The sequence below is a fragment of the Chrysochloris asiatica genome, unplaced genomic scaffold, assembly GCF_000296735.1.
Source record: "Chrysochloris asiatica unplaced genomic scaffold, ChrAsi1.0 scaffold00084, whole genome shotgun sequence".
Lineage (NCBI taxonomy): Eukaryota > Metazoa > Chordata > Mammalia > Afrosoricida > Chrysochloridae > Chrysochloris > Chrysochloris asiatica.
In genome coordinates, this window is record NW_006408602.1 from 1,964,431 (window position 1) to 1,988,295 (window position 23,865).

The 23,865-nt window shown below is 32.9% G+C and overlaps 1 protein-coding gene and 1 pseudogene across 3 annotated transcripts in view; one reads left to right on the forward strand and one right to left on the reverse strand.

Annotated features, from left to right (window-relative positions):
• GRIK2 (glutamate receptor, ionotropic, kainate 2) overlaps nt 1-23,865 on the reverse strand; it is a 960,410-nt gene that overhangs the window by 224,357 nt on the left and 712,188 nt on the right. For all 3 annotated transcript variants that reach the window (XM_006865837.1, XM_006865838.1, XM_006865839.1), the window contains exon 11: nt 18,502-18,725. In XM_006865837.1, coding sequence (XP_006865899.1) covers nt 18,502-18,725 — 224 coding nt within the window. The remainder of the gene's footprint in view (nt 1-18,501; nt 18,726-23,865) is intronic.
• LOC102835587 lies at nt 21,047-22,326 on the forward strand (annotated as a pseudogene).

The window sequence follows — 23,865 nt, forward strand, 5'->3', positions numbered from 1 at the left end:
GGAGCGGCTGGTAGTTTCGAACCGCTGACCTTAAGGTTCGCAGCCCGATTCGTAACCACTACGCTACCAGAGCTCCTTAATGGGTAGTATGTGTGTGTGTGTAAATGACTGGTAAAAATTTAAGGTGTAGACCTCTGGAGTTTATAGTCTTTTTTGCTGAGGTTAAAAAGTAACATGCACACATATATAAGATCTTGCTTTATGATTAGAATACAAAATACTAAAGAACTCATGGGACAACCTTTGACACAAAATTCTTTTTAAAAACTTTGGTGAAAAATGCTAACAGTGAATTTGTAACCTGTCTCAACAAAATCACTTTGGATTTTTCAAATAATATTTTATGTATATACTTTATTGAACAATGACATTACTGAAGGGTTAGTCATATTTGAATTAAGGAGATCAAATTCCTCTTAGGTTACTTGGTCATATTTGGTAATTATTTGTTATGACCCAGAATTTTCATATGTAACACTGACACCGCTTTATATAATACTTTTCTATTTCTTCCCTCTCAGTAAATTCAGTTCTATTTCAGAAATCATTTAGGTATATCTGGTGTCAGGTTATCTCAAACAAATATGTATTATGAATTATGAAAGGGAGAGGCATTAAAATATAAAAGACTCACATAAATTTTCAGATAGATAGATAATAGCTAATGGAGCTGGAAAAATTTAAAGGCAATGAAATGATCACTGCATGAAAACACATTGTGTCTTATTTTAGGTGCAATCTGAAATATAAAATTATATATGATTATAAATTATGATGTTGCTGTTGTTGTTAAGTGTCATTGAGTCAGTTACACTCATAGTGACCTTGTATAATGGGGTCTCCAAGGCTTTAAGTCATCTCAGGAACAGAAAGTCTCATCTCTCCCCTGAAGAGCTTAAACAGTGCAATCATGGTTTGCAGTTCCATTCTTATCTTATAGAACCACTGTGCACACATAAATTATGATTTAGGTCTTTATTGTGGATATATATATTATGTTATATTCAAGAAAGAGCTAAGAAAAAATTAGGTAGACCTTCATTGATTCTAAGTAAGGAAAAAGCAAAACTTGATATAAATTTGAGAAAGAGTAGCTGACATTTATGAAGCTTTTATATAACATCGTATTTTATTTGGAATAGGCTAAAACTAAACCATAATACTTCCTATCAACAATAAACAAGAGTGATAAGATGAGTTAGAAGGCTGCAAACAAAAGATTAAAATGAGTGAATGAATTCATGGATGGACCATATAATCCTTTGATAATTGCATTCATTTTCAGATGAGTCATTCAAAATTGCTACTTGTCTAACCTGCGTAGATGGTCAAAATAGAAGCATGCAAATAAAAATGGCTGCTTGTTCTTTAGAAAGACCATTTTAACATCACTATAAGGAGTCCTGGTATAGTACTGTAGGTTCAAACCCACCAGCAATTCCTTGGATCACTATGAATCTAAACCCCCATGATAGCACTTAACAACAATACAACAACATACTTGAGTTTTAGACTTTAGACTTATTTATGTGGTGCTATGGGATAGGTACTGGTCTGCCAACCAAGGTGAGCAGTTCTCCTCAGAAACTATACAGTGTCACTATGTGTTGGGACCCACTTGATGGCACTTAACAACAACAAATATGTTGACTTTAATACACATCTTGCGTCTTTTTGATTTAGGATACTTGTACTCGGCACAGAATTCAACTATTAATAATTATCATTTGATGTTGTCTTATGTCACTGTAGAATAAGCACTGGACTGCAAACCAGTCAGCAACCCAACAGCCGCTCCTCAGAAACCCTATACAGGATCATTGTGATTGATCTGATGGCACTTAACAACAATAACATGTAAATAAATTTTAAAATACAGTGCCTTCTTTCCTGCCCTGTTTATAAAAGTATGTGTTATAAGCTAAAGATCAGAGCTTCAGCTTTGATATGGCTCAAATTAAAATTTGCATAATTCATCCCCTCAAATGCTGAGCATTTAAAAAGGAATAGATAATTAATTTCATCCTTGCAATTAACACAAAAGAAATTATTATTTCATCCTTAAATGATAAGAAAAGTATTTTACATAAAACTGTTAAGTGCTTTCGAGTTGGTTCTGACTCATAGCAACCCTGAATAAGCTTTATTTGAACCATATACATATTATATCATATAAGTTGCCAGCATGACAAAGATAACTTATTTGCTAAGCTTATTATTATACCAAAATAAAGTTGATTTTTCCCCCCCAATTGCCTGTGTGAAGCTGTAGGGTAAGCACTGGACTACTAGCCAGAAGCTGGCAGTTCAAACCCACCAGCTGCTTCTTGGAAACATTATGCAGGGTCACTATGAGTTGAAACCAACTCAAAGGCACTTAACAAAAACAACAGTTATTTTGCTTTTTTGTTTTGTTTTTTGAATATCCAGTAACTGTCTTTTTGATAATCAAATACCAAATTTGATTTTCTATATCTAATATAATAACAAAGGAGCTCTGTTAGTGTAGTGGTTACAAATTGGGCTGCTAACCTGAAGGTCAGGAGTTCGAAACTACCAGCGGTTCCACGGAAGAAAGATGAGGTGTTCTGCTCCTGTAAAGATTTACAAACTCGGAAACCCTATGCAGGGTCACTATGAGTTGGAACCAACTCCAAGGTACTTAACAACAACAACAACAACATACTAAGAAAATGTCTTAAGACTAACCATTTTTATGTGGAAGTAAAATTTTTAATTTCCATAATTAAATTTATATTTTACACATTCACTTTGTTCACTTTTAGATGCAGAGTCTTGAAAATTAAGGCAATTATATTATGATAACCTAAGAAAACTTTAAAAGAATTAGTTCATTTATGCCTTGTTGTTAAGTGTCACTGATTTGGTTATGACTCATAGCGACCTTGTCTAGGGTTTACACAAGTATCATTAAATCAAAAACTGTTGTTCAAATAAATGCTTACATGTTCCTCAGTGGAATGTACCCTGATAACAACTCCATGTGAAATCAGGAGCACAGATGCTAACTTACTTCCATCACAGGTGATTCAATTTATATGTAGTTCAATTGATGAAAGCAACACATTCAGATGAACTTAAACATTAAAACAATATTTCATACTTTCAGCTAAATATAAGATTAATTGCAGTGGTTATTAATAGAAAATATATGATAGAAATATCAACAGAGAAAAATGTCTCAAGGACAAAAGAGTTAGGGAAATGCTAAATTAGACAAACCTAGTTAGACTTTTCAGAGACTTTCAGATGTTTAGCAGTGAAACTTAGATAAGGTCTTGACATTATTTGATCATAGACTTCTCTTAAATGTTTTGCTTTTGTTTTTATTTGGTTCTTCACTCCCTAGGAACAACTCAGCAGCTGATGTTTCATAAAATCTATCCTGTTAAATTAAGAGGGGGTTTCAAAAAGTTGATGGAAATGCAGAATTAAAAGATTAGGAAACATTTCTATGAAATTGTGAAGCCCCTTTATATACTTATGTTGTGTGAAAATTATGGAGGATGCCAAATTTTAAAAACTTTTTTTCTTAATCCAATTCTTTATTGTCTGTTAGAAAAAAATGGAAAAGAATTGATGAACTAGAATATTTCTCACCAAAAATAAGGCAGCACCGGACCACAAGGTCGAATTGAGCTGCAAGGTCGGCAGTTTAAACTCACTAACCACTCCTAAGAAACCCTATACAGGGTTGCTATAAATCAGAAATGACTCAGCAGCACTAACAACAACAATAGCATCAGTAATATTAGAGTAACAATTCATGAAATATTTATAATTACTTTTCATTTGTTACAATTACCTTTGTTAGTCTGTTTTAAAGAGAATGATGATTTAAACAAATAGGAAGCTAGTAGTCAGTCTGATCAGAGGGAGGCAGCCTGACAGGTGATACAAGGAAGAAAAGAGAAAACTTCAGAAATGGATACTTGAAATAAATAATTATAGCAATTTGGGAAAATCTCAACTGTAATAAACTCATGTGTGAATCACTTCATAACTGTTAGTTCCTGTAGCAGGCACTGCCAATTACAAACTCAATAACATGTCATTTTCTTACTTTTACAAAAGAACTCGGAGGTAGCAGTGTTGGGAGTGATTTGAGCTGAAGGTATCAGACTTGGGGGTAGTTTAACTGAAGGATTGCAACTGAACAGTTGTGTTTCAGAAAAATCAAGCTGCTCCCAAGTCAACTTGCTCCACTGAGGAACTTGCAGGGCTGCCTCGGGGGACAGGGAACTTGCAAGGTTTTTTCCTTGTATGACTTTCAGTTCAAGTCTGCAAAAACATCTAGCTGCTCTATCTCTGTTTCCCTGGCAACTATATTCTTCTGATAAAGTCCCACTTACTGTTGTTGTTGTTATGTGCTGTGGAGTCGGTGCCGACTCATAGCACCCCTGTACAGGGTTTCTGAGGCTGTAAATCTTTACAGGAGCAGACAGCCTCATCTTTCTCCCACGGAACAGCTAGTAGTTTCAAACTGCTGACCATGAGATTCACAGCCCAATTAATAACCACTACGCTACCAGAGCTCCTTCCCACTTATAACATCAGATGATTTTTACCTCTTTTCCCTGCCCCTAGCACTTCCGTTTGATATGTGTATATAATAAAAGTGCTGATCAAGGTCTGTGTCGCAGTATCTCCATCAGAGTGCTGTGTCCCACCTGGTCTCAACTTTACTATTTTCATTTTGTGTCTTCCTTTTTTTCTAATCTCCTATCCCTCCTACTCAGGTTTAATCTCTCTGTGCAGGTTGTGGAGTATAGCCACTTGTCAGATCCAGCAATATACCCAGATTTTAAAACTCATGTCTGCAGCCTTTCATACAGGTTGGGATCCTAGTAAAATGATTCTAGCCAATAAGATGAACATAGAATCACACTTCCTTTCTGAATCTTGCAGTCATGAGTATGAGAGCCTCTAAGGATGGTGGAGCAGGAAGATAGAAGATGTGCCAGGTTCCTTGATGTTGCCCCTCAGCAGTTGTTTCAGTTTTTCTACATGTTTATTTAAGGAACTGCTTTGTCAGCTTTCCTATTACCCACAGGTGATCCTCTTCCTACTGATACAGATTCTGAACCTATGAATGAACTTTCAGATGACAATAATTGATTTTTATAATGGTGTTGCTGAGTGGCCTTAGAAAATTGTATTTCTTTTGGAATTTTTGTTCAAAGATTATATACAGGAAAGACTATATCATGGTGAAAAGTTAATGTGGTTTTTTAAAAATTTATTTATTTAATTTAAGTGATCTAGACTCAATAATTCAGGTGGTGGTGGTGGCAGTGTGTCGTCCAACTCATAGGGACCCTGTATAGAGTTTCCAAGGCTGTAAATCTTTACGGGAGCAGAACAGCCTCATCTTTCTCCTGAGAGGAATGGTTGGTAGTTTCGTACTGCTGACCTTGAGGTTAGCAGCCCAACTTGTAACCACTATGCTGCCAAAGTTTCCTTCAGAAAACTCTAATGTCCAAATGTCTTTCCCATAAGTTTGACAAATAGGTGTTTTCCTTGGTGTCTTTTCACTTTTTCATAGATATTTTAATATGCAGATAATTTCAAACAGTATGCTAATTGTATAGATATCGAGTTATTTTGATAAGCAAGAGGCTAATAGCATTTGCTTTGCCTTTAGAATTACTCTGAATTGTCTTAATAAAGCCCAACTCTTTGTATTTGCTGTCAAGCCTCTACAACCTTGCTATTATCTTCCACACATTCTTCTCATGCACATAAATATATTTAATCTGGACTATCTGCTATTCACCTTTTGACCCCATGTCTTTCCCTTCACTTGAAGGTGTTTGTATTAGCATTATTCTAGAGCCAGCAAGGTCTTGCTGGTTCTCAAGAGGCAATTTTGTTCTTTCTTCCCAACTCTCCTCTTTATGACACTCTGTTGGTAGCTTGGTATTGGCTGTAGTGGGAATATTTACACCAAGAAATTGGGTAAATATTGTAATCCAAAGCCTATTTCCCTATCATGTTGTTGGTAAGTGCCGTCGAGTTGGTTCTGACTCACAGGTACCCTGTCTGGGGTTTCCGAGGAGTAGCTAGTAGGCTTGAACCTGGTGATTAGCAGTCCTGTGCGTATGCTACAGTGTGATACCAGGACTCTGTCATAGGCAGTTATTAAACAAATACTATCATACCTAGGAATAATATACATCATTATGTTAAAAACAGCATGCTTACACTGTTTACTAATTAACATTGTTTTTGTTGTTTTTAAGTGCCTTGAGCCGGTTCCAACCCATACACCCACTGACCTTGCGGTTCAAACCGATTTTTCAGTCCAGCACATTAATCCACACTGCTACAGAAGGACTCCTAATTAATACTGACACTGTTTACTTAGGAGTCATCAGATGTACAGAGCAAAGTATAAGAATTATCTGTTCATGAACGCTTTAATAATATGCTATTGAACATATTATTTAATAGACATAAATGGATTAGAAGGATCAATGAAATGGTAACAACGATCAGTTTCATTGATGTCCAATTGATTAATGAAAATAAATTTAAAATGTAAAAAAAAATGTAAAATTATAATCTTAAAGGAAATGAAATCTCACTATTTTCATTAGTAATGTATAAACTGTTGTTGTTGTTGTTGTTATGTGCCATGGAGTCGGTTCCGACTCATAGCGACTCTGTACAGGGTTTCCAAGGCTGTAAATCTTTACAGGAGCAGAAAGCCTCATCTTTCTCCCGCGGAACAGCTGGTAGTTTCGAACTGCTGACCCTGAGGTTCACAACCCAATTCATAACCACTACGCTAATATTAAAATCTTCATTTTAGAGTTTTCAGCTGACTCTTATTAGTAGTAACCATTGAAAATTTACATTTGAAAAATAAGTAGTTAATTAACTTCATCCATAAGCTGATGTCTGAGCCTTGATATTTATTCTAATCTTAAGCAATATTTTATAAATATAATTAAATGATAATGGTACACTGTTACTTATTTGTTACATATTTAAACTAAGAATTAAAAAATTGTTAATACGAAACCCTTAGTATAGTTATCTATTGGCCATTTCAAGATTCCTGTAGAAAAGTCATTATTTTTGATGCTATAAAATATACACTTAATTTTACACAGCTCAAAATAACCAATTTCTAATTAAATTAAGAGTGGCTTTAAATTGAGAATAATAAGGAAAATGGCTCCATGCCAACATTGCTTAAGAAACCATAAGTTTGTCCTGTAAATTGATTTCTTACCAATGTAGTTTAATATGTTTGCAAAGGAAACAGAAAAAGTAGATTTTCAAAAATAAATGTAAGCATAGCTTGCATTTGGTAAAATGCTCTCTTAAGATTTACAAATCTGAAGCAAATGGTTAACTTGCAACACATTTGCTAAGGATTTTAAAAGCAGGTAATCCAGAATTAAAAGGCCTAAGGCAGACTGTTCTCAGATCAGTCAGCTAGTCATGAGGTTTCTAATACTGGAAAATGAAACGGAGTATGCTTTTGTTTTTTATAAAATGGACACTCAATAAGTTAACAATGAACAACAAAAACTTGAAGCTAGAATTTGATAGGTAGCATTTGACTTCCTACTCTCACTACACATTTTAATTGAATTACATCTATGAGAATAAAAGGATTACACAAAATTAGCAAACTTCAGTTACCATAAACATGCAAGGTAAATGAGATTCTTTTTTTCCCCTCTTCACTGAATTTTTAACTATAAGATTAATTTTAATAAGATTTTTGCAAAGTTTAATAACTTTTGGACCTTATTTTTTCCAACTAAATATCTTTTAAATATATATATCATATAAAATATATCAATAAAATATTTTGATTATGTGTGAATACTATATAAGCAGTTTAATACCTAGAACAACTGAAATATGTTTGGAAAACACTTGGTATCTTTTTTACAACTAAAATATCTGAATCACCAACTATTAAAATAAAATATTTTTAAATGTCTAAAAGGTGGAACTATTAAACATTATTTCTGATAGTATATTCCTAATTGACATATTTTGAAGTCCTAGCTGAAAACTGAAATGTAATATGAAGATTTTGAAATTAATAAACATTTGACTAAGTGAAAATCTAGTTTTTGAAACTCTTTATATAGGCAAAATTTTACTACTACCAAATGAATTTTACCTATAAAATTATTTCAATAATACCAGTTTCCAAAACATATCTTCAGTCTAATAAATTGCTAGACTTTTATTGAAACAGACCTCCCAATAAACCACCCCTGTCAATAGCAACAATAGTAAGGGAAGCAGGGAAACACTTACCTAATTTTATTATGCTAAAATAATATTCAGGTGCATATTCTGAACCAACTTAGATGACAGTTGTAGCCCTAAACTGTTTATAATGTTTATCATGCCAGTAACATTTGAACCAAAATTTCACCTTTGCTTCAAATATTAAGTCCACCAAATTAATAGGAAATTTTGTTGTAAACTTACTAATCTCTTTTTATCATTTGAGGTATCGTCAGAGTCAGGGCACTGGAAAGTGATTGATGGCATAAAATTCCTGTAGGGTTAAACATCTAGCCTAATAATATCAAAAAACTATGCTATAGCCAGGCTTGGGGTGGTGGTGGTGGGGGGAGGGAAATCATCTGTTAAATGAATTATAAGTTATTGGAACTTAAAGTATGTTTCAGTCAGATGCACATTAGATCAACTATATTTTTAAATTAAAATCTTTAAAATTACTAAATTAATAAAGATTGTATAATGAATTATTTAAGCTCAGATTCTGCAATTCAAATGAGATATATATATATTTAGCATATTTCTTACAGATGACGTCTTCACAGTACCACTCATTATAAGAGTGTTAACTAAAAATATTTTGAAAACTAGGTACTGAACATCAACAGAGTATGTTTTATGTTGTTTGTTTTCCTAATCTTGCTTATAGTCAAAACAGATCCTATCAAGCTTGCTCTATCCAAATACCATATGTATATATTGCATCGATCATTCCAATTTAGGAGAGCCATGATATTTTTCTTTAAAAGAACAAAAAGGATTAATATGAAAACAGTTTAACTTGAATGATATAAGTATGCAATGAAATGTAAAAAATTATAGCAATTAAGGTGTTGTGGCATGTTCTAATGAATGAAGTTATACTGGTTGATGACATTATATCTCCTACTCATTAATTATTTGGATAAAGTGAATTATTTTACACTGTATGGAGAGTAATAAATTACTACCAAAAAATTCTACTCATACATTTTCATTTAATGTTGACATTTCTCCCATATTCATGAATTATGGCCAAAACATCAAAACCATACCAATAACAACTTTATTTTCCAGAAACACATACTATGTGCTTCTATTCTTTTACTACCTGCTACTAGCAATTTTCCAAGGAAAGGTGTCAGCATTATCACAGAAGAGGTCCACAAGACAATTCTTCATAGGTATGGTTTGCTAATATTGTCCCCTGTCTAAGTGTCCAACTTATTAAAAATATTTTTAATTCCTATTTTCAGATCTAATAAGAGATATACTTCTTAAATTTAGTCAATAAAGTGATAAAAGTTCCTTTCTAAGTTTGTTTTCTTCTACATCATTTTCTACAGAACCTTTCTAACTAGAAGAGAATAAAATAAAAATATATTAATATTAAACAAATATAAATACCTCTAGCCTAATTCGTTTGGAAACGGGGACCATCTATTTACTCCATAAATCAAACCATAAAAACATATAGTAACTAAATAGTGAAGGTCATACATTGATCACGTATGTTTCTCAAATACGGCCTGACTGTAGTATACATACAATATAAATAAGTATAGTATTTTTCTCTTTTTTTCCCCCTTCCACAACTCTACACAATACTAACTAACCTAATTCAAAAACATTAATTAAGAAAGCATCTTTCTTAAATAATAATAATAATAAATTTCTCTTAAAGAACCTATAGTAAAAGGACAAGTATATTTTCCAAGCTACAATTTATTAAAATAGGTATTATGTTTACAATTAAAGAAATAAAAAAGAATCTATCTTTCCATATTTTGAAGATAACTAAATGCTTTTTTTTACGAAAGGTTGTATTCAGTCATGGAACAAATACATATAGGGAAAAATTATCCTTAAGTAAGCACTTCTTTATTCTTTTATTTGCTGGTTTCCTGCAGACTCCATTCTTTCAACTATGTGTCTATATAAATGCCTTGGCCTCTCTTAACTAGATATTATAGATTTAAAATTTTCAGAAATAATTTTGTTAATGAATGTAGAAGACCAATAATTTTCTTGGGATACTTGGACTGGTGACTATTTTTCTTAGGTAACTGAGAAATTTTCTAAAAATTGCAGAAAGTCCATGACTGGAAAACTGGAAGTGCAGTTTTGTTTTGTGAATTAACAGAGACAAAGGAAATTGGGAAGTGTCATCTTCTTATAAGAATTTTTAGTAGTACACTACAGCTATGGGAAAAGCAGCTTCCAAGAAATCTAACAATTGAAAAACAAAAGAATAAGGGTTTGATTTTTTAAAAAAGGGACAAAATAACAATAAAATAAAACCTTGATTCTTATCTCGTTGGTTTTGACATTCACCTGAAAGAATTTCTTTTTATGGTCCCAAACTAAAACAATATATGTAATTAGAAAGAAAAAACCATAAAAATAGAGAGAAACAAGCAATTTACAGTGTTGTTTTATCACATTATCTTCTGAACAAACTAGATGTTCAAAAGCATATGAGATAGTATGGGCATTGCAAAATAGGTCACTACACTTTCACTTTCCTATCCAACTCTTCCAGTGAAAGCAAAAAGTAATTTCTTACATGACTGAAACTTTTCCCCATTAGCAACTCTCCATTGGCAGACACACACGTACACATATGAGTACATATATGCATACTGATGTATATGTGTGTGTAAAATTATTCCATAAAGGATTCATTAAGAACAAAGTTATCATTTTCATTTTTAGTAGAATATCTAGCAATTTAATAAGTCACTTATTATGTTTTCAGCATTCTCACATCTCTTAATGTAATCCTAACATAGTAAAGAAATGTGATTTCTGCGATTTACTCAGTTAGATATTCTGAATTGTATAAATTGAAACAAATCAGCATTCGATAATGGTAGTTCTCAGGAGCTCATTGGCTGATATTATCAAGTGAAAACATTTGCAATGATTAGAGAGTGAAACAGTCTTTTTGCCTCTGGTTTTGAATTTAATTTGGTTGCTACAGGAAAGGAGAGACCCACCCAAATAAGTTTTCTATGGGTTTTTCCATTTCTAATAAATGATTTTGGCCTAAAAATCAGGAAAAACAAATAGTTTCATGGGTAAAATTCACTTGAAGAGAAATGTAACAACTTTTAAGCACAGTTATCAACCAACATTTGATGATAGTTGAATTACAGAAGATTAGAAAAGAAGCACTTTAATTTCAAACTACCTTGCCTCATTCTAATTTTTCTCAAATAGTTTATTACTATAAATGTCTAGCATAACACTGAAAAGTTGGAAAATATATTTATTCTTTACTAAAATTTGGGATTCTTTTTAAATTTTAGACAGATTATGTCAAACAAAATCCTTACTGCTTCAATTATTTAACTCGGTTCCAATTGGTTTGATCTCATGAATGATTCAAACTAAGAACTAGTTTGTGTGAGTGACTCCATGTTCTCTTTGCAACCCTGAATATTACTGAAAAAAATTAATATAAAAAAGTATTTTTTTCATATTAGATTTACCAAAAACAATTGAGAAAAGAACAAAACAAAAACTCATTGCCTAATGTAGAAGTGTCCTTATCCCTGTTTGAAAGTACATTTACATTTTAATCAACAATGACTTTCATGTCAATAATTTAGAAAAAAGAAAAAAAAACTATTGTTAATTTTAATAATCACTTTCATATGTGTAAAAGGCATACTAGGAGAATAGCATTCATTTACAAAACAATTTTTCAGTAAATTTATGGAAGATTATTAGATGAGAAACAGAAAAGATACATTTTCCTGCAATACATCCTTGTAAGAATATCTTAAAATATTGAAATAAGAGATATATAAAATTATGTTATAGAAAGGTAAAATTGAAATGGTTTTCTGAGTAAGAGGTGGGGCAAGTTGGTTACAAAGCACACAACAAAACTGGCATTTCATTTGAATTTGACAATGGTCTTCTTGACAGCACATTAGTTTAACATTGAGCACGCCACCAAAACAGTTATTCATTTTTAAGTGCATAATAATTCATTGTTGCCCTTCACTGTACATTAAATGTCACCCATCAATGTGACAGGAATATAAAAGCTGCTGCACATTAGTTAGGAGTCAAGACCAACTTATTAATGCAAGCACTTTGGACATAATTTTCTAAACTCAGTTAACCCATTAAAAACACACTATGCTTTGGAACATCCTTACCTCTGAGCTCCAAGACAAATACAAAATATTTTTTAAACTATGATCTGTCAGGTATATAATAGCATTTTGTGACCACAAAATGAAATTCTTGTTAGAGCCAAAACATTTGTCAAGGCAGAATTGGCAGTCACTGTTAAGACTCTTGCTATAATAATAAACCCTTGTGCAAATTCTAGGGAGACCATCTTCTGTTACCTAATCCAGTATTTAATATTCTAATATTATAAAAAAAAAAACATGCAAAGTAATTCAATGCAAAAACATGCAAGAAATCCCTATAGTATATGAAGTATGGAAAAATAAACATCGTGCTCTTTAAAAATTGCATGTTTTTGATTTGCTATTTTCCTAAGTATGCCAGTTTAGTCATATTACTTGATTTGTTTTCTCACCTTTTATGTATAGTTGACTATATTTATTTGTTCATTTAAAAACACTTTTGTTCAAGAATATTCTTCGTACAAAAATTTTTATAGTATTACTTTGTTGCTCCAGAATTTGTATTTAGATTTTAAATGCAAATCTTGAATAAAATATGTAATACCATTTTGCTTAGTGAAAAATTATAAAGGTTACATCAATTCTGATGGAGGAAATTATATGTACCATTCTTTTCAGTTTCGGTTATTTATCTCTGTAAAATAAATCACTAGGAGCATAGACAAATATTAACAAACTGGATCTTAGAACAGCTTTAACTCTCTTAGACATCTAATTGATTTTTTAAAATCCCTTAATACCTACAAGAATTTAACTCAGTTAATTTTATAAATGGTACCTACCAGTTTTGTTTTTTTAATAAAGGAAATATTTGAAGCAAGGTGAAAGTACCTCTTAGCAGTATAAAGGGTGGGATCCTCATCACTTTTTATATTACTATCTACTATCTCTCTACAAATACATCTATGTCAAAGAAAACTAGTTTAGAAAGAAGATGGAGAAGGTTTGGGGGCAATTATGACTAAGCACAACCCATTTGCTAAGACTTTGCACCTTAAAATTTAATGTCCACCGTATATGCCATGAAACCAGACCATGGAAAAAACCCTGTTACTTGCTTTCATATTCTAGTGGGCAAGATTTCGTTTGGCAGGATTCCTGGGATAATGCCATTCTATGTCTAGAATGCCATACCCCAGGTTAATCCTAATTCTTGAAATATAGGTTTCAGGCAATTAAGATAAGCATGCTGATTATGTCATTATGCTATAAAAATATAATTATTTTTAGGAGATCATATACTATAAAACCACACTAAGAAATACACAATCTAGTAAGAGTATTATCCCTTTTTTAATACTGACTAAACACATACCAAAAATTTGTTAAAGATTTTTTAGATTATCTTTTTCTTTTAAAATAGGGGCAAGGGGGATTTTTCAAAAGGAATCCCAAAGCAGTCTAATTTTAAATCCAAGAACATAAATTCTAGGAATCTTTACGGGAGTAGAAAGCCTGATCTTTCTCCCGCGGAGCAGCTGGTAGTTTCGAACCGCTGACCTTAAGGTTCGCAGCCCGATTCGTTTTAAATTAGTAATAAAATGAATATGTTTCTACTATTAGATAACAGGTATTCAATAAGCCTTGTAATCTTGAATTCTATAATGGTTTATGTCATTTGTTGTTGTTGTTATGTGCCGTGGAGTCGGTTCCGACTCATAGCGACCCTACACAGGGTTTCCTAGGCTGTAAATCTTTACCGGAGCAGAAAGCCTCATCTTTCGCCCGCGGAGCGGCTGGTAGTTTCGAACTGCGCACCTTGGGGTTTGCAGCCCGATTCGTAACCACTATGCTACTAGAGCTCCTAGAGGTTTGTATTTCTTTTCAGTGAGAAGTAATATGTATAAATGAAGTCAATTTTTAGGAAAATATATTTTGAATATATGTTGGTGTTATGTGCCGTGGAGTTGGTTCCAACTCATAGTGACCCTGTACAGAAAACTAGGATAACTGTCAAATAATTCCTTAAATTATATTCAAAGGCAGTAAGTATTTAGAATCTGAAATAAATACATTGACCATGGTCTTATTAATTAAAATAACATATTGAGTCATATTTGTTTTTAAAGTTGAACAACTGTTACAATCCTTGGCACATTTTGTGTAGGCAACAGATAAAAGTATTTATTGAATAAATTAACTGAACAGTTGAGATACATAAATTAATCTTTGCTATTTTCTGGTACCCTAATTATATAGTGCTTCCTAGAGGTTGAATAAATATTTGACTAATTGAGTGTGTGATTGATGGAATGATTGAACTAATGTTGACACAACACAAATTGGAGGTGTGATTTGATAGCTAGATGTATACACAAGAACAATATCAGATAGTGTTAAATTAAAAAAAGGTGAAAATAATAGTGAGAAAAATTTTTATTAATTATTTAGACATTTGTTGCTTTTTTGATAAATTATTTTCATTCCTAAAAGTGATTTTTCAATCTCCTAAATCTTAATTTGACATAATTTTCCATAATTCTATTTTTAGTTTGGTAGTGATTTTAGACTTTTTTCCCTATAGTTTCTGGAGAGAATGAAACATCTATTTCGAAAGTCTTGAAGACTGGTGACTGTCTTTCATTTATATGTAATGTCTAGGGAGATAAGGAATATATATAACATAAAGAAAATTTCATATTTATTTTCACTTTAATAAGCATGTTAATAGGTTCATCAGCGATCTATATATGATTTAAGATATAATATTTATTGATAAGTTAAAAAATTCTACATTTTATTTGAAATTCTAACAAATATTTTTAGTCAATTAAATTAGAAAGACAAGTGGGTTTTCTACTTGTAATTTAGGCATTTTGTGTGTATTTGCACATCATGAACTTCTGTAATAACAGCAAAAGTTCAAAACCCTGACAGAATAGATATAGTTTGTTGCAATTCATTAATTTTAGAGATTCAGTTTAGAATTTAAACTATTCCCATTCATGAATTTTTAATCTGAGATTTAATTTTGTGTATGTGTGCTTTAATTTGAAAGCTGGTTTTAAAATAATTTTACTATTTAGAATTGAAAATAATCTGAGAGACTATACAAAAATATTTATTCTTATATTATTTATTATTTGCCACAGCATCTAGCATCATTAACTATTTAATGTAAATATAGCTAAACTTATTAATAAATATAGGAGCTCTGGTAGCGTAGTGGTTACGAATCGGGCTGCGAACCTTAAGGTCAGCGGTTCGAAACTACCATCCGCTCCCGAGAGAAAGATAAGGCTTTCTACTACCGTAAAGATTTACACCCTGTACAGGGTTGTTATGGATCGGAACCAACTCGATCGCACTTAACAACAACAACAATTTAATAAATATGGCATCTATTAATTTGCTCACAAATAGAGATTTTAATATTTTAAAGCATATGAGACGATTTATTTTTAGATTGTTCAATAGGAAATTGAAATAGTGATATTTTTAAACCCATTCATTTAATGTTGCTGTTGTTGTATGCTTTCAAGTCAGTTCTGATTCAGAGTGATCCTGTATACGGTTTCTGGGGGGCGGCTTGTAGGGTTGAACTGGTAACTTTGTAGTTGTCAGTCCAGTGCTTATCCTATAACACTACATCAGGATTCCATTCATTTAATAACTGATGATACAAATAGACCAGTGCCCTACCAAAATTTTAAAACACACACACACAAAATGAAATCCTGTAGCTGACTTTATGTCCCCCCCCCAAATTACATAAATGCAGTCCTTAGGTATAAAATCAATACAGAATTCCATAATTATGCAAATATTACCTATGCAGGTTTATCAATGGGAGAAGTACCAAAATATTTTGTAATTTTGCTAAGGACATGTCTCTACCACATGCCTCTATTTGCAAAAATACTTTTCAGCTGGAAAAACAAAATCTAGATATTTCTGTATTTACTTCTGAATGAAATTCCAGGAGATTTGAATTCAAGAGATTGTTGCTGGATTATCTAAATTTCCTACTCTAAATGTAAAAGCAAAACAAAAACACAAACCCAGAAACAGGATTTTTTCTGTTAACTCCAGGTTAACTGCCATTTGAGTGAAGTCAGTTTCTTAGATGTGTGCACAATTGTCTTAGGATTGTCTGAGGAACAACTCCTCTTAGGAACTTTGGTCCTCTTAGAAACTTTTGTTAATTGGATTAAGATGGAATAAAGACCTCTGGTAGCCTAGTTGTCACGGATTGGGCTGTTAATCTTAAAGTCAGCGGTTTGAAACTACAGGCTGTTCTGTGTAAGAGAGATGAAGCTTTCTGCTCCTGTAAAGATCTACAGCCTTAGAGACGCTATTCAGGGTCTTTATGAGTCAGAACCAGCTCCATGGCACGCAACCACCACCACCACCAAGAAGGATTAGGTGTGCCTGCAGACATCAAAGAAGTTTTTTTTTTCCTATATTTTGTAGTCTGTATTTTTCTAATTTCTTCTGTAGGTAGTGTGCAGTGTCTCTAGCCACTAGGTTACTTAACACTAAAACATTGGAATTCATTTCTCTGAATATATTAAATAGATCGCTAGTGTTGGTCACTAGAAAATAATGTAATTCATCCAAACTTTAATGCTAAAATACCAGAAGGCATTTCACAGGAAGGAGATAGAAACTGAGGTTAAAAAACAATGAAGTTTATACTCCATATGATTAGGAAAATCCCCAATTTTAAATAAAACTTTCAATTGTGTCTATTAGACAGCTTCAAATGCTATATGGATATATGGTCCCACTATTAATTTTTATGCAATTGATCGCTGTCTCAAGGGCTTTAGCATTAGTATGCCAATTAGTAAAAAATTATAAATTTGCATAATGTTTATGTGTAGTTGATTAAAAGTACTATACTAATAGTTATCATTGATTAATTATTCTTTTAAATGAATGACCTTAAACTTTTTATACTGCTAGAATAAAATATATACTTTTAAAACAGAATAAGTTTAAGGAAGGATAAATATCTTTAAAGATATACTTATCAGAAAAATCTATGTAATGTAGCTGAAATGAAACCCACATGTTTATATTTAGATTTAACACAAAGCATGGACACTCCATTTTTCTATAAACTTTTTGAAGCCCCAGTGTGTATATTATTATCAAGTATAAGCATTTTATCAACATGAAAAATCATATATAAAATTCTAATTCATCTTGGATTCAGACCAATTTTCTAGATATCTGATAGACTATAAAAATAGAAAAAAAATGGAATATGAGGCTTGCAAGAGTATAGAATACAAAAATACAAGTTCTGAGTCCTGAGGTATAATTTTAATCCTTTCGATTAAGGTAAAAGTAAAAGAAATGATATTAAAAATGATCTATCGAACATTAATAGTGAGGTAGACATATATGAGAAATGACTATAAATTTCTGCATTCAGATTAAGAATAAAATATAAAATAAACATAGACTGAGATATAACATAGATTTAAAAGTCCAATATAAAATTATAATATTGTATATGTATTTCAATTAGGTATGTGAGTTCCTGGTTCTATGACACAAAACAAACATTATAAATAGGTGAAAATAAATAATTTCGTGTAGGATTATATTTTTTCTGAAGACAATGATATGTAGAAATTGTGGTAATGTTTTTATATTTAAAATGCTCATTTTAAATTAGACTTGGTTCTTTAAAAAAAAAAGTCTGCTTTTAAATTTCAGTAGTTTAGTTTTCTGATGAATGTATTATTTATTCAAGATAGTAACAGATTATTTTGCTGTTAGACTCAACAAAAATCTTCAAAAAACAGGAGCTCATTCTTCTACCTTATGGAGTTGGTTTTTAGATTCTGATTAAGAAAGATAAACCCTAGCACACTTATAGCTTATTGACACAACCAGCATGATCACTGCTCAAAAAGGCAGTACAAGACATTGTAGCAAGTGATGCAACTTTTAAAATTCATTATTCTATATTACCCCTTGGGAAATAATAAAAAAAAAAAAAAGGAAGATTAAAATTCATTGTGACTTTTGACAATTATTAGTTAGAAAAACGAGGTAACAATTGCCAAAAAAATCACAAAAGTGAGCATGTTACCTGGCTATGACAAAGAGCACACAACTGACACCCAAGTAAGCCAGCAGAATATACATCCAGATATCAGGGGAGAGAGGATTCAGGAAGGAGAAGACGCCTGGGTTTGTACCATTGGGCTTGCGGTACAAAATACTTATTCCAAGTGTCATAAAGGGCTTGGAAAAGTCGATGACCTTCTCTCGAACGTAGGTAATAGCCAATGGAGCAACTGCAAGGTCAGCTTTCTGTAGACAGAAACAAAAAGTGAAAAATATATTTGAAGTCATTAGAAATAAGTCAACAACCAAATTAGATAAAGCAAAGACATTACATTTGAGAATTTTTGCAGCAATTAAAATTTGATGCATTCTTTACTAAGCAGTAAGCATGTGGTTCACTTTGCAATTCATTTCTTGTATGTTTCTGAACAATCGAAGCAGCATTTATCATTAGCAAGCATAAAAAACAAAGTTGAGGAAATTATTTCCTAACCATATTATTTTAGTGCTAACCTTCAGCACAAGGTTTGCTGTTTAAATCCACCAGCCATTCCTCAGAAATTCTGTACAGGGTAGACATGAGTCAGAACTGACTCAAAGGTACTGAACAACAATAACAACAACAACCCTCATAATTGGAGTCATGGTGTGTCACTGTAGGATATGCACAGGACTGCTAACTGTACGTTGGAGATTCAAACTCACCAACCACTCCTCAGATATATGAGGTAGCTATGAGTCTGAGCCAACACGATGGCACTTAACAAAAACAGCAACAACTCTCATAATTAACTTCTAATCTAAATATTAAAAACACGTTTAATGCTCATCATGTTCTAGATACCATTGGTCAAATTCTAGTTGGCAAAAAGAATAGTAAAAACAACCTGAAACAATTTAGTATTCAAGAAGCAGTTTTCTGGTTTTAAAATTAACAGAGTTTAGTTAAATGACTTTAGTTTGCAAATGGTTAAAACACTGTGAAAATCATCTCTTAATGTGATGTTGTTTACCGCTCCTGAGTTTTGTTTTTATGCTTCTAATTTGTTTTATATTATTTAATGAAAATCCTTGCAGTCTTGCCTAAATCGCATTAGGAAATTAGTTTTTCAATTTTTGCAGTTGTTAATTTTCCATGGTAGCTTAAATATGTTAAATTACTAATGCTTTTCACTCATCATGTTATAACCATCTGTCAGGGATGAACTTAAGCTCTATTATTTTGAAAGAAATTATTAGAATATTTCTAAAGAACAAAGGCATATTGATGGGAAACTGCATTGCTATATTTCTTTTATTTTTAATAATCATACACTTTTCAGAGAATGAATAAGAAAGCCTACTGTCAGGGTTACAAAAAGACACAATAAGGAATGAATTTAGACCTCTGATCTTTCCTGACCTAAAAAATTGTTAGAGACTTACTATAGAAGTTTCTCTTCTCTAGAAGACTGAGTGTTGAGTATATTATTTTGTGTTTGCACTTATGTGTTTTGAAACAGGAACACTCAGACACTTGGATAATGAGTTTAAGAATAATAATGGAGTGAAAAGACATTTCTTTCATAACTGGGAAGACAAAAATGTCTTCTAAGTCCTGGGGAAACGTATCACTGTATTTCATATTCATATCAAAACAACTCGTTAACACAGGAACATATAAATGAAGAATAACAATCGCTGTCAGTAAAGTATTTGCTACACAACAGATTGAGTCCCTGGGCAGTGCTGATGGTTCTTGTACTTATTTGTTAAACCAGAATTTGTAGATTCAATTCTAACTAGAGGTACCTTAGAGGAAATGCCTGGCAATCTACTTTCCAAAAAATCAACATTGAAAATCCTATGGATGATTCTACTATGACACACATGGGGTTGTCATGAGCAAAAATTCACTCGACAACAACTGTTTTGGATTATCTAGATGTTGTACTAAAAAACTTAAATGAATTGAAACGTTTATTATTTACACAATTTTTTTTACTATCATTTTCAGATAAGAAAACCAAAACTTGAGAAGTTAGTCTGTTAGCTTAATGCTTTAGAACAACTTGATCATTGGGATCAGAATATATACTCAAACTGTTGGGAGCTACCACTAAGTTTAACCATGACACATATTCCAGATACCATAGAAGGAATTAGAGTCAGGAGAGGTTATTATGATTAATTCATTTATGCAGCTAGTACTGAAAAATTTTGTAGCGATGGAAAGAGAAATATACAGAAGAAAGGACAAAAAGTGATGGAATAATGTCTCAGAGAAGTTTAGTGATTCTGGTTCAGAATCAGGGCAGAGGAATTATTTTCTAAAGGGAGGAGACTTAATTCCCTCTAAGACAGACATGAAGAAATTAAGATGACAAGGAAAGGGATACAATATTTAAGGAAAATAAAAATGAGAATTGAAGAAATACAGTTTCAAATGTCCATTTGAAGGGTCATCAGTTATAGGAGGGTTACTATTGCTATGAGGCCGAACAAGTGTTAATGAAAATTCAACACTTAAAAAGACTAAGAAAAAAGGGCTGGGGATTTATTTCCAAAAATCAGCCAATGAAAACCCTATGTGGATCAAAGACTTCCCCGCTGGAGGATTCTGGGACGGGCTTGTTGAGCCGAACTTCTGCATCTGCGGTGGCGGCGAAGCAGTGGCAGTTCATGAGCCGGAGGGGTGCTGTGGTAAAAATGGGGATTTCTCCTGAGTCCTGTGCCCTGCCTTGATTGGCCTTTATTGAAGTGTTATGATTCAGGATATCTGCACAGACAGTGGAAGAAGAATCCATACCTAACATCCCAACTCTAGATGAAGAAGAAAAAAGAAGGCTGAGAGTGAAATTAGAGGAGGATCCCCATGGGGAAGTGGGATCTAGTATCCCCTGGAACCACCTTCCTGACCAAAAGGTTTTCCGACAGCGATTCAGGCAGTTTGGATACCAGGATTCTCCTGGGTCCCATGAAGCTGTGGAGCAGCTCCAAGAAGTTTGTTGTCTGTGGCTCAGGCCAGAAAAACACACAAAAGAACCAATCTTGGAACTGGTAGTGCTGCAGCAGTTTGTAGCCATCCTACCTAAGGAACTACAGACTTGGGTTCTAAAACATCATCCAGAGAATGGAGAGGAGGCAGTGACAGCGCTGGAGGATTTGGAGAGTGAGCTTGAGGACCCTGGGACAGCCGGTTTCTTTTCATGGGCGAAAATGGGAAGTACTAGTCAAGGAGATCGTATCTCAAGAAGAAGCTCAGGGATTACCAAGTTCTGAGTTGGATGCTGTGGAGGACCAGCTCAAATGGGTATCCTGGGAGCTCCAGTCCCTAAAGCACTGTAATGATAGTGCTAGTACTGAAAATGGAGCACTAGGTCCAAAGCAGGAGATTCCTTCAGCAGTAAAATCTCACCATGTTCCTGGCATTCTCAATACAGGTGTTCCTCAGATTTTTAAGTATGGAGAAGGCTGTTTCACCAAGGGCAGGGTTGAAAGAAACAATATATATGTAATGAGTGGGAGAAACACTTCAATCAAGACCCAGCCCTTATTCTTCAGGATTCACAAGAATTCACAGTGGAGAGAAACCCAAGGAATGTGCTGAGTGTGGGAAAGCCTTCAGCTGAAGTTTCCATCCTTGTGCAACACCAGAGAGTTCATACTAGAGAAAAACCTTACAAATGTCTTGAATGTGGAAAAGTCTTTAGCCAGAATTCTGGGCTTATAATCATTAGAGAATCCATACTGAGGAGAAACCTTATTAATGTGTTCAGTGTGGGAAATCTATAGTCAAAGCTCAAATCTCTTTAGACATCAGCGAAGGCACAATGAGGAAAAAATTCTGAATGTTGTAAAAGTTTAAGAAATTAAAAAAAATACATGTCACTCAAGTCTTTTTCTTCAGAAATGGAGACAAAATGAAAACCATGAAACGAACATGATGGTTTGTTTCCCTGCTGACTATCAGAAAAGCCACTGGGAAATGTAGAAAACCTTCACTCACCATTATTTTATCTTGAGAGAAGATTGTCATACCTAACTAGAAACTGAAATTTTAAGCTTAATTCAGGTGTTAATACCTAACTCTACTATGTGATATTTATACTTTCTATTATTTTTCCAAATAATGAACTACATGATTATTTTTCCCTTTTAGACAGATAAGTTCTTTCTGTCTTGATCATTGGAATATTCTTTGCAAAGATAACATTTCCTTCTACATGAAAAAGCAACATAGGAATTTAAAACCATCTTTCCAAAGTTTACCCTTTTGTCTGTTTTTATACCTAATTTGAATATTCACTTCAGAAAATCAGAGATAAAAGATAACTAAATAAAATGAGCCTTAAATTTTCTGCTAAGAGGTGATGGTAAAGCAATAAAAGTGAATCTACTAAAGATTAGTGAAGATACACACTTTGATCTAAAAATGCAGTATATCAATGCACCTAAATGTGGTATCTTCCTACAGGAGAGCTCAAAAAAGTCATCCTTTATGTAATTTGGAGGCATCCCACTAATGAAATTAATGTTTTCTCCTGCATTACTAGAAAGCAGACAGTCCAAACAACAGTTAAAACATGAGGTTGAAATTATAATGTTCGGGAAGTATTTGTTTGAAAAGCAGTATTGAAGGGCAAATGTATACGTAAGGGTACTGGTCTGTGTGGGCTGCTAGAAAACATGTCTTTAAGATGTCATTCATTATTTTTTTGCCTCTGTCTTTGCTAGGGCAGAATTCTCTGACAAGTGGGCAACAAATATCAGGTTTGTTTGCTACTTTTATTCTTTGGTGCAAAGGGGTTGAACATCAGGCTATATAAAAACCAGCTATGTGTTTTATTACACATTTTCTACTGAGAGGGCACTATGCTGGGTACTGTATTCCTACCGTAAAGAGATAAGTAGTCCACTGTAAATCATTGAGGGTTTGGTTGGAACCTATTTCATGTGAGCAAATAATCAGAGAACATAGATCATATGAGGAAGATTGTGGCATCAGGATTGGAGGAAGACTCATTAACAACCTATGTTATGGAGATTATACACCCTTGCTTGCTGAAAGCAAAGAGGATTTACAATACTTACTGACGAATATCAAATACTACATCCCTCAGTATGGATTGTACCTCATTGTAAAGAAATGAACATCTTTACAACTAGACAAATTAAAAAAAATCATAATAAATGGAGAAAAGATTGAAGTTGTCAAAGGTTTCCTTTTTCTTGGATCTACAATGGAAGCAGAAGTCAAGAAATCAAATGACATATTGCATTAGGAAAATCTGCTGCAAAAGACCTTTTAAAGTATTCAATAACAAATAAATATGTTGCTTTTAGGACTAAGGTAAGCCTGACTGAAGCCATGGTATTTTCAATTGCCTCATGTTGTTGTTGTTGT